Source organism: Diabrotica undecimpunctata, chromosome 9, assembly GCF_040954645.1.
Source record: "Diabrotica undecimpunctata isolate CICGRU chromosome 9, icDiaUnde3, whole genome shotgun sequence".
In the NCBI taxonomy this organism is placed as follows: Eukaryota; Metazoa; Arthropoda; class Insecta; order Coleoptera; family Chrysomelidae; genus Diabrotica; species Diabrotica undecimpunctata.
Window position 1 is genome coordinate 117,440,379 of NC_092811.1, and position 18,468 is coordinate 117,458,846.

Here is an 18,468-nt window from a genome sequence, read left to right on the forward strand (position 1 = left end):
TCCAAATCGCAATATAAAGTATATTCGTTTACCAAACTCCCATCAGTAAACATGAGCACGTGTTGATATTCGCCGTCTCATTCGTCAAGAGGCTATAAAAATTAATTTATTACCGTAAGCGAGACATATTCTCATGTTACAGATCCTAACTTGCCATCATTTTAAATTCAAATTGTATCGTGTTGATTTTTAAGTTAATTATATTGCGTTATATTTATGTTTTAGTTATTGTTAAGTTATTTACTGGTTGTGTTATTTTTTAGAGTTTAGTTTAATTGTGATATAATGATTAAATTTCAAGAAATTCTTACCGTAACAGTTTCAAAAGTAAATATTTTTAAAAATCATATGATACATAGGTCGTACATCAGTACGACCCTGTTTGGCTTTCACGTGGTTATGTTGACGATTGGGAATTTGTAGAATGAATAGGGTATAACATCTTTCCAAATATGCCGACTTATGTGTGAAGCTTATCTAAAATGCACGAATGCTGAGATAGCGGTAAAAAGTTTCGAAAGTCGTGTATTTATCGTCTAAATAGACAGTGTTTCTCGGATGCTGATTTTATTATAGAAAGACAAAGAGAAAAAAGTCTACCAACTAATAGAAAGCCCGAGGAATTAGAAAAAATTATAGAAAGCATGGAAAGAACACCGGAAAAAAATAGAGAAACTACATGTTTAAAAAATGTGCAAGAGAGAGGGCTGCCTAAAGTAACAAATGGAGAAGATATAATCAATATTGTAAGACCTGAGAAGATCATTCAGTCCATTTCCATCATGTAGTTGGACAGGAAATGGAACATCCGAAAATGTAGATCTGGGTAATAAGAAAAGAAGACAAGGTTCAAGTTATGTGATCACTAGAACGCCATATAAGAACGAACTCGAAATTAGCATAAAAGAGGAAGAAAGTAACGAGACATTACAAAAGAACAAAAGATTGGAAAAAAGTGCAAGACAACCTAAAAATGAGGACAAAGCTCCATTAGGAAATAACAATTCTTATTGTGGCTTAGTGACTTTTGCTGAAATTGGCAATAATACGTATTATTAGTGGCGCTAATTGGACTTAATGATGTATTGGTTGGACAGTTCGAGGTTACATTTCAATTTCGTTGCATATTACGTTGTGTTACTTAATTATAAATGTGTCTTGCAAGTTATAATAGTGGAATAATATAATATTCTTTAATACAAATAGCCATTAAACACAAATCATAATGCAGAAGGGCAGAGGTAAACGCCTGATCGAACTGGCCAGAGATTTGAATAAGAATCCAAAAGTTACAGTTTAGTCAGTAGTGCCGATAAATAATAATACTAGAAATAGTACTAATAATGTGTCCTGAAATGTTTCATGCTAAGTCGTAAAGATAAACTTAAGCACATCTTACTTTATGTCATTGTTTTAGTTTAGTTATAGATTTTGCTTTTAGAGTATAGGACAGGCTCATGTTGACTTCGAGAAGTTAGACACTCCATCTAAAAGTTATGAAAAATTTCCAGAAAATAAGACTTTGGCAGATCAGGCAAGAACGAATTCTACAGCAGTTATTTATGACGACGAGACCACTGAAGAAAGTGATCTAGAACCATTTGAAACTAGTGACGACCAAGATAAAGAGTACGATCCCAACGACGACGATTCCGATTTCAGTTCCTCTAAGAAATACGATGAAGGTACCTGTGAATTAGATTTAAAGGAACTGTAAGAAAAAAAGCCGTTGGCAGAAGGCAGGCGAATCACAATAGAAACGAAACATCGCAAAAAAATGCAGAAATCTGGGCCAACCCTATACTACTAAAAAAAAGGAAGGCAACCAGCCAAATATCCTCAGACTGTAATCTACAAAATGTTCAAGCTAGCATTCTACAAACACACAGGCATCGAAAAAAAAATCACGTACTCATTCAAAACAATTTTATTTTTGTAAAATCGGAACACAAACAAACTAGAGTACGCAAAACTTTTTTTAAAAACCCTGTCAATAAGCAACGGACTGCTAAATAAAGCATTTGAACACCGAAATGCTACATCAGGATTGAATACTGGAGGTAACAAACGAGGCAAACACTTCGCAACAAATAAACTTTCAGAGGAGGATAAACAAATCATTGTAAATCATATTGAGAGTTTCCCGTAAACCTGTCTCACATTACTGTAGAAAAGAGTCTCAGAGAAAATATTTTGATGCGACACTGCACAGCTAAAATGTACTTGCTATACAAACAAATGTGACAACAAAACGATTACTTACTTAAAAGTATGACTAACTACAAAAGAATATTTGGCAACAATTACAATTATTCGTTCTTTAAACCACGCAAAGATTAGTGTTCCCTTTGTATGCGATATTAAGCTGCACGTGGTGAAGAAAAGGCTAAGCGTGAACCAAAATACCATGAACATAAACAGCGTAAAGCTGCTGCAAATACTGCAAAATAAAGAGCAATGGATAAGTCGCATTTCATTACAGTGACATTTGGTCTTCAAAGCGTACTGCAAATACCAAACAGTGACGTATTACCAATGTATGATAGCAGGAAATTGTGCGGTTATAATCTGACAATTTATGAAGGTGCTCCACCGAATAATACATACTGTTACGCTTGGACTGAAATAAATGGAGCAATAGGTAGCTTAGAAATTGCAATATGCTTATTGCAGTATCTAAATGCTTTGCCTAATTACGTTACGGGGGTCTCGTTGTTTTCCGACACCTGCGTGCACAAAATCGGAATTAAAATTTACTGTGGATGCTATATTATTTTGTTAATTACGGAAGCAGTGACATTACCACCCTAGAGCACAAATTTCTTGAGTCTGGATACTCCATGATGAAGTGTGACAGTATGCACAGTCCCGATTGAAACACAGAAAAAATATGTGGCTGTCTATACAATGAATGATTGGTTAAACATTTTTAAGTTGACTCGATCGAAAACAGAAAAAACACAAAATGATAAGTATGTCGTTAAGAAACTAAAATTGAGTGATTTACTTGATTTCAAAAGAATTCCGCTAGCTGTTTTAAGAAATAGAACAGTTACCATGCAAGGCGAAAGAGATGGTTAGAAGTCAAATATTTTCGGATTAAAAAAAATAACACAGGCATACTCAAATATAGGTATGACCATTCCACCAAATATCTGTGCATTAATATCAGCGGACGTGGCAGACTCATCTCATCAGGACAACCCACGCTAAATAGCGCGTTCTCGGCGAATCTTCCTATTTCTCAACAAAAATATAACGACTTAAAGAAGTTGTGTGTTAACAATGTCATTCCATCCGAATTTCACCATTGATATTTTGTCGTTACCAACACCCAATCTGCTGACAATCGGAATCCTGAGCCAAGCATACACAGTGAGAGTGAGTCGGATTCAGAACAATAATAGGGATGTTTACAAATTTTTAAATATAGTTAAATTCAATTAAATTCAATAGATTATAAACTATATAAAAATATAGTAAACATGAAATTGTTTAAAAATATATTTTTTACGATAAATCAATTCTTAATCTTAATTTTGATGGAGGCTAGAAAAACGGCTCCTCGCAGCGAGGCTACGGTGTGTGACGTCAGCAGTCGTATCGACAACTTGTTGTGTATACCTATTTACTAACAAGTTCTTTAAGTATTTATACAGTGATAATTAAGACAAATAAGTGGTGTTTGCTACAAAGAGAGGGAAAAACTAGAAAAGGCAGTTATTATGCAAGTTAGAAAAAAAATAAATGCAAATATCTGTACCTCGGAAGGAATCAACACTATGTTCATTTTTAAAACTTTACAGGAGAGCAGTTTTAAACTTTTTTTCACCAAAAAGTATTATTGCTGCAGCTATTTATTGAGATATCGAAACAATATTTTACTAGAACATTCTGTTTATTGATATTTACATAATACATTTGTTATAATTAAAAACAAATTTGTTCCTGTGTTTTTTAACCCTTTTAACGGACATGGTGTTGTATCCATCTAATAAAGTTATTGTACTGTAAGAGTTAGTATGGGGTATTCAATAACAACTACAATCCTATTTGACTTTTACTGACAAAATTTATTTAACCATACAATTTTCCTTTACAAATACAAATATGTATGTAAAAATGGCATTTTAGGTATAAACCACTCAGTCATCCTCAAGTAAGTCTCCTTCTGGATAGTCACTATTAGTATTACTAGTAGGTGTGCTTCAAGTTTTGATAAAAATGATGGGAAAATGTAGGAACATTTGACAGTAATGCCAATAGATCGTTATACTTTTGTTGTGATATAAGTATTGGACTTTGTGATACCAGTTGCAAATATTTTGGCAATGTAAGGTGTCGCTTTCGAAACCTAACAAGGTCAATCTCCTGGTTTTCGTCATGAAAATTACTTTTTAAAAACAGAGTTCCAATGCTGTTTTGTTTAACTTGCAGTTAAACACAGTTTGACAGAAGAACTTGTTGTTTGTTAATGTCTCTTTTCTATTAATCAAAGGCGGATTTTAAGATGTTTTGACATCATACAAAGACCTTAAATTTTTAAAATCTTTTAGTTCCATAGTATGTACGGTATATTTCATTGAGGTTTGTCTGACTAATAATTGCTGCCAGTCCCAGGGCGTGTAAATAGAAATGTTAAGTTTTTTCTCTTTCGTTCTATCAGCGCATGGACAGTGTCCGCCTCCATGTGGGTATTACTATTTAGTAGAAACTTCTGGATGATAATTTTTACTTTTTTAAACAAGTATTAATGCTAACATTTTTATTCTGGCCGTAACATTTGTAAGACCGTAATATGATTTCTTCTATGTTACTGTCAGGAATTATGGTATCTGCCCATTTTAGTAATGCAGATCTTATTTCATTTCCAATACGAATAGTTTATCAGAACTTTTGTCTATATCAGACTAATCTTCGTTATCAAAACTCAAGGCATCTCTAATAATATGCTCTTCATTTAAAACATCCTTGCTTGGTGTATTATTTGATTCTGAAATTAAACAAGGCGTATAATATTGGTTGTAAAAGATTTAATAATATTGCTAGTCTAAGGTTGGTATCAAATCACTACATTACCCTTTTGAGGTTATGTTTTTTTAATAATTTAAAAATAATGAGCAAAAAGGTAGCTTACCTGTAAATGCAGTAGAAGAATTCGCAGAACTTTTTAGTAGGTACTTCAAGAATCTTTCTCCTACGAGAATTATGGTTCGTTGTTCTTATTATTAGTAACAAACCACTGTAAACACACCATAAATGGTTAAAGTATTATTATTAGATCACTAACAGTCTACCTCTCATAGAGATATGCGCGGCGGTAATTCACATGCGTAGAGGGACAAAACATTAAGTCCACATGGTGTTTTATCCCTTTAAGTAAAAAAATTGACTGTTCTTAAAGGTCACTTTCTTTATCAGCAAATGGTTTAGGATCTAGTGCTCTATTCCTTTAAATAAAGTTTAAAAAGTTAATTATTAATCTGTAAAAGTGTCAAAATTGAAAAATGGACATAGTGTTGTATCCCTCCGAGGTACAGATATGAAAACCTGTGGTTTGACAATTTTATGTGAATATGGTGTTAAATTGTTTGGAACTGTAATAAAAATCTTCTAAAAATTGTTTTTAGATGTATTTAGACACCCAGGAACAAAACACGACTTATTTGGCTTCATTATCAGTGATTAAATACTTGAAGAACTGGTCACACTTCGTAAATACGTATACACAACAAGTTGTCGATACGACTGCTCTCGTCACACACCGTAGCCTCGCTGCGAGGAGCCGTTTTTCTAGCCTCCATCAGAATTGAAATTAAGAATTGATTTATCTTAAGAAATATATATTTTTAAACAATTTTATGTTTGCTATGTTTTTATATATGTTATAACCTATTGAATTTAACAATATTTAAAAATTAGTGAACATCCCTATTGGTTTTTTGTTTTATTCGTTTTGGGGTTGAGAATTAATGTTTTAGAATTAATGTTAATAATTGCTTAAGGGAAAATTTACATTTTAGTTGTTTTCAGATCTTGATATGCAATAAAGTTAATTTTTGATTATTTCGCTTTTTTTTTGTCAGGGAAATGTAACTAAGTCCGTCAAACCCGTTTGGATAGAGACATACAATATTTTTAATATTATAAATATCACTATTCCAAACATAACCATCAGTTAGATATTAAAAGGGTTCCAAAGTGGTTATAATTAACCAAACGAACTTATGACAACAAAATTTAGTTAAAATTGTGTTTTTCTCACAACTAGTAATTTGGACCTTATGATATTTGCCGAAACGTCGACGATATTGCAGTATTGTTTTATATGAGATTCATGCTGAATCAAATGACCCATTAAAAATCTACCATGGGCTTGTAGTCTATTATCTAAAACCAAAAACATATTATATAATATACAAACCTAATAACATGATGAGCATCTTGTTGATTCCAAGCCACTCCGGATCTAGCGTCCATCACAGCCTGATTGGTTTCGGGAAAAACCTCATCGAGAAGCGATCTGCCACCGGAGAGCATGATGCGTTCCCCGAGATCGGGACTTACGTGCAACGCTACGCATTCGTACATTTCTTGTCCCAGTCGGTTGTTCTCACCGGTTTTTTGATATTGTCCAGGGTCGTCTCCAACCGGTTGGGGCTTGTGGGACACCAAGCCGTTTTTTAACCGCTCTTTTTTGAGTTGTTCCAGGTGTCTCACCATAGCTGCAAATAATATACATACGTTTTTCATTACGTAAGACAAAGCCTGGTGTTGGTTAACTATTTTTGTCATGAAAAATTAAATACTCAAATTTCCCTTTTATAGACGATGGTCATTTATCCATGATGGTAAATATCTAATTTATTTTGTTCAACTGATTTTGGTTTTTTTTTTAATTTTTAGGTCGAAGAAACAAATCATTATGCACTGCAGTGTTAGGAAAGAAATCAGAAAAAAAGCGCGCGTATTACCGCATGGTACAAAACTGATGTCGCCGAAATAAAACGGTTCCTGGGTATAATTATATGGATGGGATTATGTCATTTTCCATCTTTTCATTCATACTGGTCAAAGAATGATCTTTATGTGAGGAATATCAAAAAAGCAATGTCAAGGAATCGCTTCCAGTTATTGTGGAAAACTCTGCATTTAAACTATAATTCAATAACAAGAGATGACCGTTTGCAGAATATCGTTCTCTTGGTTAGCAGACTGAAGGATAAATTCAAGGTTGCCATCGTTCCAAAGGAAAACGTGTGCATTGACGAAACTTTAGTGCTTTTTCAAGGACGACTAAAATTCAAACAGTATATTACAGAGACACAAATTTGGGATAAAACTATTCAAACTTTGTGGATTTTAATGTATATCGTAGAAAAAAACATGCTGAAGGTACCGCGGTACCAACAAATGTAGTTTTTTTTTTAACATCCAATGTTTATTGCAATCTGTCTCATTATAAACAATAAGCAATATGTATAATATATGTACAATAACATAGTGGGAAGCTGCCCAGTGGCGAGCACCCAGGTAAAAGATAACATAAATATAATCTATGATATATCAACTAATTTAAACTTTCACTTAACAAACAGAGTTTAATACAGGTAAACATCACTGACACACATATGAGAATTACAAGGCAAAAACACAAATTAAGGAAAGATTTAGAAAACACCTGAATAGAAACTTGTTATTTCACCGCACCATGACACTATGTTCTATTTTTCCTGATTTACTAGAGGTCCAAAGGGTCTGGTCGTTTTAATCTTCTTACGTGTGAAATGTTGAGCAGATCCGTGGCCAGCGGATTTGGATGGCAGGATAGTCTGTTCTTGTATACAGAGTTTACAGCAGATATTGCTTCGCAAACTGTTGGTAGCTGTAAATCGTGGTGTAATCTGTGGTTCGTGATATACCAAGGGGCATTACAGATCTGGCGCAGTACTTTCGATTGGAGACGTTGAAGTTTTTGTATGTTGGTATTACTTGCTGTACCCCAGATTTGTGCTGCATATTGCCATACCGGTTTTAAAATACATTTATATATCAGAAGTTTGTTCTCCAGGCTAAGATTTGATTTTCGACTCATGTACCAATACATTTTCCTGTAGATTAAGCTGAGTTGAAGGCGTTTCTTCCAGATGTGGATGCCCCAATTAAGTTTGCTATCCAAATGGATTCCTAAGTATTTAACGACGTTATTAACTGGTAGTGGAGTGTTGTTTATAGAAACCGGTGGCGCGATACCTTTTTTTAAAGTAAACGTTATTTGTGTTGATTTTAAACTGTTAACTTGGACCCGCCACAGCTTAAGCCAGCTCTCTAGTTTAAGTAGGTGATTTTGTAATACCTGGGCTGCTTCAGCTGCTGTAGAATTTGAAGCCATGATAACTGTGTCATCGGCATATGTAGCGATTGTTGTATTGGTCGTCGTTGGGAGATCTGATGTGAATATTAAGTAGAGGGTGGGTCCTAGTATGCTTCCTTGTGGAACTCCGGAACAAATTGGAAACAGGTTAGTGATTTCCCCACCTCTTTTGACTTGAAAGAATCGATCTGTCAGGTAGGATCTTAAAAGTGAACTTATGGGATGAGGAAATATAGATTTAATTTTGGAGATAAGACCTACATGCCAAACTTTGTCGAATGCTTGAGAGACATCTAGAAATGCAGCAGTACAGTAATTTTTTTGTTCAAGCGAATTTCTGATAGTCTTTACCACCCTATGAATTTGTTCGATAGTACCATGTTGTTTCCTAAACCCAAACTGATAATTCGGTAAAACATTACTGTCATATAAAATAAGCTCCAGTCTTCTCAGAAAAAGCCGTTCAAATACTTTAGATATAATAGGCAACAAGCTAATAGGACGGTATGAAGATACTTCCGTGTGATCCTTATTAGGTTTTGGAATCAGAACAATTTGAGCAACTTTCCATTGGAGTGGAAAATAACCTGTTTTTAATATTGAATTAAATATATAAGTAATTAAACTTACGCCTTCATTGGGTAGATTTTTTAGTACTAAACTAGATATTAAGTCATATCCAGGTGACTTTTTAATTTCCAGATTATCAATTATTTCTTTGATTTCAGATTTCTTAACAGGTTTAATAGGTGGAGCCATTTGATATGGTGCATTTATGACTTCATGGATAGCTTGTTCTTCTTCACCTGAGACTTCCCTCTGATGCGGTTGAAATACCTCGCATAGATGATTTGCAAAAGTATATGCTTTATCTATGTCAGTTTTAGCCCAAGTGCCATTTTGTTTCCTGATTGGCATATTCATTTGTTCGTTGTGTTTAAGTTTTTTTGTTAGTTTCCACAGCGAATAGTTTGTATCATCTGCAGGTGAGAGGTTCTTTAAATATTTGTTGATTCCACTGTCTTTATGTTGGATCAGTTTTCTTTTGAGTAGTCTGCAAGCTCTATTCAGATTTGTTTTATCTTCTGGATGCCTAGTGAGCTGCCATATCTTTCGCAGTTTTCTTTTTTCCAATATGAGTGTATTTATGTGTGCAGGATAGGACTCGGAATTGTGTTTGTAATAAATTTCTGGGGTGGACGTCCAAGCAGCTTGCTGAATAACTGTAGTTAAGTGAGCAACTGCGTTTTCTATGTCACTATCACTTTTAAGAGGCAAGTTTAGATTGATGGATGTTTTTATTTCTTCTCTATATCTGTTCCAGTTTGTTCTTTTATTAGAGAGTGTTAAATGTTTAGAACAGTTATGAATTTGGCTTTGTAGATCTATGAAGAAAGGGGAATGATCTGATGAGAGGTCAAATGAAGGAGAAATTTGGAGGTAGGTATGTGATATTCCTTTTACTATAGCAAAATCAATAAGATCAGGAATTTTTTGTCTATCAGTAGGCCAATACGTAGGCTCTCCAGTACAGAAAGGAATTAAATGATTCTCATTAATACTTTTTAATAATTCTCGTCCACGTGAGGTTACGATTCTGGAACTCCATTTATGATGTTTGGCATTATAATCTCCAGCAGAAATGAAACGGTGTCCTAGCATCTTAAAGTATTCAGTAAAATGATCAGCTTTAATTATTTTATTCGGTGGACAGTAAACAGCAGATAGAATAATCGAGCCTTGTGAATCTTCGACCGACACTGATGTGGCTTGGATGTTAACTTTACTAATTTTATTTGTTTCATGATGCTTAATGTTATTTCTTATAATAATTGCCGTACCTCCGTGGGCTTTACCTAATGGATGTTGAGTTACATAGGTTGAATATTTGGGAATATGGAAATGGCTCTTATTAGTTATGTGTGCTTCGGAAATAAACATAACATCTAGATTATGACAGTAAATAAATGCTTTAACTTCGTGGAAATGAGTGGTTAAGCCATTGGCATTCCAACAGCACATCTTTAGTTTAGTGTTGAAGGTTAAGCTTAGATATCAGAGAAATTATGAGATCAAACATCTTATCCATTCTTTCCATTAACTTATGTACTAGTAGTTCTAGATTATTTTGTATATGTTGAGGAGTTGTTGTTTCTATTATATGAGGAGTCTCATCTATGGTAGATGTATTTCTATTATCTCTTCCTGCAACAATTTTCGCATAGCTTGTAGTTGGTTGAGTGCTTGAAGGAAATTCTGCACGAGGTGGTTGACTTGCGTTTTTATCTCTAAGTGTTGGAAATTTTTTTTCTGTAGCTCTTTGTATATTGAGCATCCCTTATAGCTGGCAGGATGATTTTCTAGACAATTTACACATTGAACATCTTTTATATTTTTTGGTTTTGGGCATTGAGATGATAGGTGATCGCCCACACATTTTACACAGCGCGGACTCCTGTGGCAATAATTGTGGGTGTGGCCAAAATTTGACATCTTTGACATTGGGGTAGTTCCCTTTTCGGATGCGGTGGCTCAACTGTGACAATAGAGTTTAGTAATTTTGTAATATTATATATATCTTTATTGTTACTTTGGATAGCCAGTTCTATATTAAATAGTGGCAGATCTTTCTTTGTGCCTCTTTGCTTAATGTTGGAGATGTTCAGTGCTGTATGTCCGTGCGCTAGCAACGCTATTTTAATGTCATCTGGATCTGTTGAAGGATGTAAATTACGTATAACAACTCGGAAAAACTTACATGATTGGTACGCTACGTGCAAACCGCAAATATAATCCCCAAAACGTCATTTCCAAAAAATTAAAAGTAGGCAAACATGTAGCCGAACAAAGTAATTCGGGCATCGTTGTTCAGAAGTGGAGGGACAAGCGAGATGTGCTGATGATTAGTACCAAATTTGCTGACCAGTGGCGCACCCAGTGGGGTTTGGGGGTTAAACCCCCCCAGGACCCTATTCCGACACTTACTTACAAATTTTTGGGACTCAAAATGGAGGTAGCATCATAAAAAAATTCAATGCCCAACCAAAACCCCCCCAGAGGAAAATTCTAGGTGCGCTACTGTTGCTGAAGAAATGGTGACAAAGCGGAAGGCACGCGGCGATGTTGTAAAGCCAAAGAATGTCATCGAATATAATAAATATAAAAGCTTCATTGATATATCAGATCAAATGAAAAGCTGTAATTCGTCATTACGTAAAGGAATAAAATGGTACAGAAAAATATCGATGGAGCTCTTCACTGGCACAGTACTTATAAATGCCTATGTTGCAAATTCCAGGAGAAGGTAATTCGGGGCCTATTAGGAGATATTATTGACACACCAGTTATTATCAAAAATAGTCTTACACTCAGAGATGTTGGTCGTGCAGGCAAAAGACGATATAAAACATGTTAAGCAAAAATGATAGAAAAGGAAGGAAAGCAAGTAGCATAGTGGAAAGTAACCAAAATATCACTGACATGTGATGTCTGTAAAAAATTCTATTGTCTTGGCTAATTTTTTATCACACATTCCGTGACAAAAAATAAATTAAATAAGTACTTTAGATGCAATTTTGATATAATGTTATTACGTTTTGTTTTATGAAAATAAAACTTATTTTGCTTAAAATGTGTTCTTACTACGAATATATAACAAAAAAATATATAATTACGCAATTGTTGCTTATAAATATTATGGGCCATGTGAGTCCTCGTTGACATCTCAGAAGCACAGGTCAAGTATGCTTTCTAGACCATCTGGCTGAGCTCGAAATGTCCCCGAGAAGCCACTGTTGAGCTACACAGCATTTCCGATGATCTAGCGTGTGAGTCTACGTCGGCATCACGCGGCCCGTATATAACTTTTATGTATGAGTCCGTGTAGGCCTCTTATGGCACTTAACCTGTTAAGAATGTTTGTTATTATTTTATCTCCGTAAATAATTTTACTAGTGCAAGTAAAAGAAACCATTTTATTTTAAAATAATATGAGTTTGGCCTTTCTTATTGTTGTATTAACTTTTAAGCTGAAACTTACGTGAAATATCAAAGTATTTGGCTTCCTCCAATAACAAATCTAGGTCCTGGAAATTATCGGGAATGAGCAGCCTCGAATTTCGCATGAAATTTAAAATATGCCTAAACATTCCACCGTCCCTATCGATGAAATAATGTTGTTTCAGTGAGTCCAAAACTATGGGGATGCTACCATTGAAAAGTTTCGCTAACCGCGATTCTGGGTATCTGAAACAAATAAAAAATACATAATTAATCGATTCGACTAATATTTGAATTCGATTTATACATTTAAAACTGAAAAGCAGACTCCATCTCTATTGCAAAAAGATTATAGCAAATTTAGTTAAACCCTTTTTACACACAACGCAAAAGTCTAAGGATATTTTAATAATTTGACAATACCAATGACAGAAATTTCATGGCCATATAAATTTGCTTGTACTATAATTGTTGATACAGACAGTCACTTCTTATCAAAAAAAAAATTGTAAAACTGATAGCAATACATATTTTAGAATGTTTTTTATAAGGGACAAAAAAATCGACATTTTTATGTTTTGTTTATTTTTAATTTTAGTCACTTTATACCATTCTTGCTTAATAGGTGAGTTAAAGATATTGTCTTTTTACCATGCAACGATAACATTTAACATTGGACGAGATGAATAGGGCCGTGGGCCTCCTTCAAGCTGGTATGTGACAAACTCAAGTTGCTGACTAGCTGGGTTTCTCCCAAAGCGTCGTAAGTCGTTTGTGGCATCAGTTTAGAGACATTGGGAGTCCAGCCGAGCAACATCCAGGACGTGGTCGCTCTACAACCGTCGCTCAAGACCGATATTTAATTTTAAATGCCAGAAGGCAGCCAACAATCACAGCACCCGAGCTGGTTAATGAATTACAGCTTGCACATAATGTAACAATTAGCAGCAGTACTGTAAGGAATCGTCTCTATGAAGCCAATCTTCGTAGTCGGCGACCACTGAGATGTCCACCTCTACCTAGAGGCAATCGCGCTGCAAGATTAATCTGGTGTCAAGAATTTCAGAATTGGAGTGACAATGACTGGGCCACAGTTTTTTTTTAGAGACTAGTCTAGATATGGATTTCATCCAGATTCCCGTCGGACAAGAGTTTGGAGACGACCCGGAAATGGAAAACGATTACGACATCTTCAAGAAGTGTATGCATACAGAGGTGGTACATTAATAGTATGGGGCGGAATCATGATTGACGGCAGAACTGACCTCATTTTCCCACGTGGCTTTCTCACAAGTCAGCAATATTTGGACACTATTCTTGAACCTGTTGTGCGCCCGTTTGCTGCTGCTGTTGGAGAAAATTTTAATTTTATGCATGATAACGCTCGACCACATGTTGAGCATATTGTAACAAACTGGTTGGATAACGTGGGTATGTATGTATTGCCGTGGCCAGCACAATCACCGGACTTGAATCCCATTGAGCATGTATGAGACATGCTCCAACGAAAAATTACTCCACATATGGGCAATATCTACAATGAGTTTCAATGAAAAGAGCTTCTGAGAGAAAAATGGACACAACTACCTCAAGCAGACATTAACAATGTGATTCGGAGCATGAACAGTAGATGTAGAACTGCGATAAATCAACGTGGTGGCCATACTTTATTTTAAGTTTATATTTCGTATTTTTGACATTTTATGGTGATATGTGAAACATGGGTGATTTGCAATATATTTTGTTTGCTCCAATTTTCTTTTTTTTGCAATTTATGGTTTTTGACATATTAAACAATAATTTAAACTACAAATTTTGTATTACTTTTTTAAATTGATTAGAGATAACCAAAATACGTCTATTTATAAAAATATCCCTAGACTTTTGCGTTGTGTGTATTTGTTGTATATAATAATCTTTCCTACGTGCAGTAATTGATCAACGTCCCGTAATAAATTCCCGCTTCAGCATTATATCATTTTATTCTTGAAACGCGGAATAAGGAAACCATCTTACTTAGAGTAAATCTGTATTAAGCCGAAACTGATACCTACGAGACTATCATAAATTATTCTCGGCCATAAATTGAAGAAAACGACAGCACAAGGCTGACCTACCTTTTGCAACTTCACTCACTAGAGAAGTATTTAAAAGGTAATCCAACAAAAATGCTCAGAGCGAAATTCATCAATATTTATATATTGTGTTTGGAATTATTATAATCATTGGTGTCGGCGGAATTTCTTAAAATTTAATATTATTAGAGAACATTGTATGGCTATATTCATATTTTCAAAATAGCTCTTTTTAATTTAAGAATTTTGCACTTTAACAAATGTGGTTAGTATGTATGTTTGATTAAGTATGTTTTATAATATGTTTTACTGTAATAAATGTTTTTCCGTATCGTAGCACATATCCTATAGTGTGCCAACAGATACATGGTATGGAAATCTTAGATAAAAGTGGTAGAGGTAATATATTAACAATAACTATAAAGTGAGTCCGAATTATACAGATAATTCCAAAGAACCTCTAAGAAAACACCAAAAAGTTCAGGATCTTTATCCTGAAAATTTAGCTATAGGTTCTACTTATTTTCAACTTCAAAGTTGACTGTATGCTGTAAGGTGCTTCTATCCTGGTGGGATGCCACCCCTTCTCGGGGGTAAATTTTTTTCTTAAAATTAACACAAGAAATGAATATATTAATCAATTTTAAGCAACTTTTGTCCAATACATTTTTTTTCTGAAAGTCAATACTATTCGACTTATTCGCAGAGAAAAATATCAGTTAAAAAAAAACACTTTTTCAAACGGTTTTTTGCGAATTACTTAAAAAGTATGTCTTTTATCAAAAAAATTATTCCTATCAAAAACGTAGCTTATAAAAAAACCAAATGCTGGTGAGTTTATGGTGTCTGTAGTCCAGATACAAGCGGAGAAATAGATTATTGAAAATTGGTTCTTCTTCGTCAAAACCAAAATTGAAAGTTTCAACGTGAAATATAAAAAAACCAATGCATTTTCGTGGAAAAGTCATACAACCTTTTTTGTAGTACTTAAAAGAATCTTTATTTTTATTTTTTATAAAAGTCTATACCACCAATCCTAAACAAGTTATGACAAGAATAAAGTTGGTCCGTATTTGTTTTAGAGACAAAAAAGGGGAAAATCGGCACATAACTACCACCCTAATTAAAAATAACCGTTACCCCTTTACAATTCACTTTTTTATTAATACAATTATAGTAATCTTTAGAAGTTTGATTGGTTTGAAATGCTTGGTTAAAAAAAAGTTTGAAGTGGCAGAAGAATTTTTGTATTTTTATAAAAAATTCCCATTTTTTTTTAAATAAATCGAAAACTATTACAGATACGCAAAATTTTGTGGAGTACAAAATTGTAGGTTTTGCATTTCCAAAAATGTTTGCGTATCTTTAATAGTTTTCGATTTATTTGAAAAAAAAGTGAGTTTTTTGTAAAAATACAAAAATCTTCTTCCCACTTCAAACTCAATTTTTTTCAAACCTAAGCATGTTAAACCAGCCAATGTTCTAAAGCATGCTATAAGTACATTAATAAAAAAATACGGACCAACCTTATTTTTGTCATAACTCCCTTAAGATTGGTTGTAGCGACTTTTATCGAAAACAAAAATAAATATTTTTTTAAGCACTATAACAAAAGTTTTATGAGTTTTTTAAGAAAAATGCATAGGTTTCTTCATATTTCATGTTAAAAGTTTCAATTTGGCGTTTGACGAAAAATCCTTTCAATAAGCTATTTCTTCGTTTTTATTGTGGCTATAGACACCATAAATCAACAATTCTTTTTGTTTTTTTTTAATTGCTACATTTTTATAGGTTTGATTTTTTTGAGAAAATACATACTTTTCGAGAAATTCGCAAGAATAAGTCGAAAAGTATTGACTTTCAGAAAAAAATGTATAAAACAAAGGTTGCTTAAAATTAGATAATATATTCATCCCCGGTACTATTTTCAAGAAAAATAATTTTACCTCCGAGAAGGGGTAGTATCCCCCAGGGTAAAAGTATCCTACGGCACAGTGTCACACACTTTGAAGTTGAGGGTAAGTAGATTCTGTTAACAAATTATTTTAATCGGTGCAGTCTCAGAAAATTATGCGGAAAAATGATCATTGACTTTGCATTGACATAACTTTGCAAAACGCAATATATAAAAAGTTGAGAAGCAGTATGAAACCTTTCTTTACGTCGACGTATCTGCGCAGTAATGCCACAGCACTGCTTAAACTTATGAAAGAAGAAATGCGCATAAGTCATTTATCCAAGGAAAAAAATGCACATGTGGATTAAGTAATCTCTATGTGGATCTGTATGAGCGACATCTCTGTGATGTTACCCATAATTATGTCAATAATACAGTCTCGAACTATTCACTGTCATCAGGAAATATGTTTCTATAAACGATGAAGTTCATATTTGAGATAATATTAACAAAAAAATACCTGAAGCTAACCATTTTCTTCCTCTCATCGTCAAGTCTACTGATGTGGTCTCTCAAGTCCCTGCGTCCCTGTCTAGCCCATTGTTCCGTTACAAACTGCTATTCTCTTTTCGATTTCCAAGAGTATAAGCAGAAATGGATCTCAGCCTTCTTGTTTCAGTTGTCCATAGGAATCTTGATTGTAGCTGTTTTCGCTCTGGTCTCGATCGCATAGGTTATTACTGATGTTATGGAGATCTTGTTTCTCTAGATAATGTCACGTAGGTATCCAGATCTCATTGCTACTCTATTAGTCTGAGCTTTGACTTCCTTCTTGAGCTTTCTGCTACTGGTAATGTTGCTTCCTAGATATTTGAAGTTCGTAGCTTATTCAACACTTTGGTTGTTTGCCGCTAGTTTATATCACTTTGGTTCCCTGTTAATCGTGTGTGACTGTGTCTTCTCAATGGATCTCTCTCTTCAGTCCTGACCCCCCGGAGGGAGTGTAGTGGTCATCGTGATCTCCAAAGATCTATGTCTCTAGTCATTTCTTTTAACTTAAGCATAGGTCTTTTGCATATTCCTATAATTTTGTCGATCTATTGTGTTGAGGATCTTCCTCGTGATCATTCGGCCTTCTACCTTACCTTTTCTTCTCAATAGATATAATTATATTAAATTTTTCTGTAATATTTTGGAACCTGTGTAGTAATCGTTGTATGTTATCTTCATCTTTCAATATAAGTATTGCGTTATCAGCATATTAGCATATTTTGATTTATTTGTTTCCCATTCTGTAATCTCCTGCTGTTTTAACTTCTTTTATGATCTCATTCATTATCAAATTGAAGAGAATTAGACTGAAGATGTCTGTCTTATTACTGTCCACATAGGAATTTTGTCAGCCGGTTTTCCACTCTTCTAAATGTACTGCTGTTGGTGTCCATTTCTTTGATGATTGCTCTCCCCTCTCTCCTCCCCCTCGTGGAGAGGTAAAAACACAAAAAAATCAATTTATCAAGAATCTGTACGCCAAAGAAAAAAATGTTTCAAATAAAAATGTAGCTAAGATAATTTTGAACAAAAACTTTTATTAGCATTTTTTGCGTAGAATGAACAATTCTCTCAGAAACAACGATTGAAGCGATTGGAGATTTTGAATGTCAGTTACGCGCGCGAAATCAATGCTAATTAAAATTTGTATCAACTCGACGGTAAAAATTCAATATCTTTTGATTCGGACGTTCTATCGGCGTCTTCGAATTACCCGTCTACCAATTTTACAGCTACAGGCAAGTGTACTGCCTGATATATAATTTTTATATTTTACAAATCAAGTATTTTCTAACCATTTTTTTAGCTGATCCAAAAAAGTATAAAATTCTCGTGTTTTATCTTTAAGGCCACATTCTTCGATTTTAATCCCTTTACTTTCTTGGAGTTAAACAACCATGTTCAGTGCATTCTGCGGCTTATTATATTCAGTTCAGCAGTTTAGGATCATACTGATAAACCCAAGTTTCATCCATAGTCATGAACGAATGTGCAAAATCACTTTCATCGTGTCAATGGCTTTCTTAAAACTAAATCATTATTTAAAATTTTCACAATCATTCATAAGCTCA

The 18,468-nt window shown here is 34.1% G+C and overlaps 1 protein-coding gene across 1 annotated transcript in view; it reads right to left on the reverse strand.

The window, feature by feature from the left end:
* The window catches only part of twz (BTB/POZ domain-containing protein twz), a 98,546-nt gene that overhangs the window by 2,163 nt on the left and 77,915 nt on the right, over positions 1-18,468 (reverse strand). Inside the window, exons 4-5 of the mRNA XM_072544326.1 lie at positions 12,414-12,619; positions 6,425-6,725 (exon numbers count right to left, since the gene is read on the reverse strand). Coding sequence (XP_072400427.1) covers positions 6,425-6,725; positions 12,414-12,619 — 507 coding nt within the window. The remainder of the gene's footprint in view (positions 1-6,424; positions 6,726-12,413; positions 12,620-18,468) is intronic.